Here is a 1,160-nt window from a genome sequence, read left to right as displayed (position 1 = left end):
CCGGGGGGGGCCACCCCCCGCACCAGCAGCGTCCGCCCGCTCATGGTCCCGATCCGGCTCAGCGCATGTGCGGGCCGCTGGGCGCCGCCATCTTGCCGCGTCCGTGCGCCAAACGGGTCCGACCGGAAACGCCCCCCTCGCCCGCGTCCGTCGGCCAAACGGGTCCGACCGGAAACGCCGCCATCTTTGGCGTTCTGTGTCTAAATAGGTTCGGCAGGAAACGCCACCATCTTGCCGCGTCCTACACCCAAATGGGTCCGGCCGGAAACGCCGCCATCTTCCCCGCGTCCGTCGCCGAAATGCGTCCGGCCGGAAACGCCGCGTGGGCGAAAAGGTTCCGGGAAACCCCTCTATTGCCCCCTGGGTCTTAGCGCCCTCCTGGTGCCCCTTGCCCTGGGCAGCGTCCACCCGCCGCAGTGGGGCGGCAGGGAGGTGCGGGGTCACATCCATCCAGGATCAGCCCCGTCCAAAGCAACCCAGACAAACCCGTGTGCAACCTCGGAGCCGCACAACACAGTCACCTCTGACACAGCCCCCACCCTGCCCCCTGGATGCAGGGGGGGCCGCATCCTGCCGCCCTAAAGGGTGCAAACATAGTGTCCAGAGACCCTAAGCCAAGGCCGTGCCCCCGCTACAGAGGAAGGCAAGGACCTTCCTATGATCTACTTGATTCCTGCTAATCTCTCCACCCCACGGGTGTTAACTATCTGTCCTTTGTGGATGGTATTGCTGCTCCGCTATTGAAACGATCCTTTCTTCGGCGATGTGGCTGTCCGTTCGCCTCCCCGGGCCACCGTCTCTTCTTCACCTCGACCCTGCCGGCTCCGTCTGGCTCTGGCGCGGCCACGTGAACGCGGGCGTGTAAACGACAACGCGGTATTGGAAGCGCTGCCAAGGCACTCAAGAAACCGCGAGGTTGCTTTATGAACGCCCACGAGAGACGTCTGTTTAACGGTGAAGACCACAGGCCGGCTGACGAAGCGACGTCCCTTTTTCCTCTTTTCCTTCGGGTTTTGAGCTGGATCGTTGATGTAGCAACGCGGTGGACATCCCGATGAAGCCCCGTTTGCTTTTGCTTTGGTCCTAAGCCAACGCAACCCCGCCGGAGCATATTGGGAAAGTTTCTAGTTTCTCGCTAGCTGGAGACAAACGTGTCTCAT

The 1,160-nt window shown here is 62.3% G+C and overlaps 1 protein-coding gene across 1 annotated transcript in view; it reads right to left on the bottom strand.

Annotated features, from left to right (window-relative positions):
- RBM28 (RNA binding motif protein 28) overlaps positions 1 to 1,160 on the bottom strand; it is a 10,202-nt gene extending 9,042 nt beyond the window's left edge. Inside the window, exons 1-2 of the mRNA XM_025215431.1 lie at positions 1,152 to 1,160; positions 24 to 200 (exon numbers count right to left, since the gene is read on the bottom strand). Coding sequence (XP_025071216.1) covers positions 24 to 200; positions 1,152 to 1,160 — 186 coding nt within the window. The remainder of the gene's footprint in view (positions 1 to 23; positions 201 to 1,151) is intronic.

The sequence above is a fragment of the Alligator sinensis genome, unplaced genomic scaffold (genome assembly GCF_000455745.1).
Source record: "Alligator sinensis unplaced genomic scaffold, ASM45574v1 scaffold1083_1, whole genome shotgun sequence".
Taxonomy (NCBI): domain Eukaryota; kingdom Metazoa; phylum Chordata; order Crocodylia; family Alligatoridae; genus Alligator; species Alligator sinensis.
Note: the sequence above shows the minus strand (reverse complement) of the source record. Positions and strands in the feature narration are given on the sequence as shown.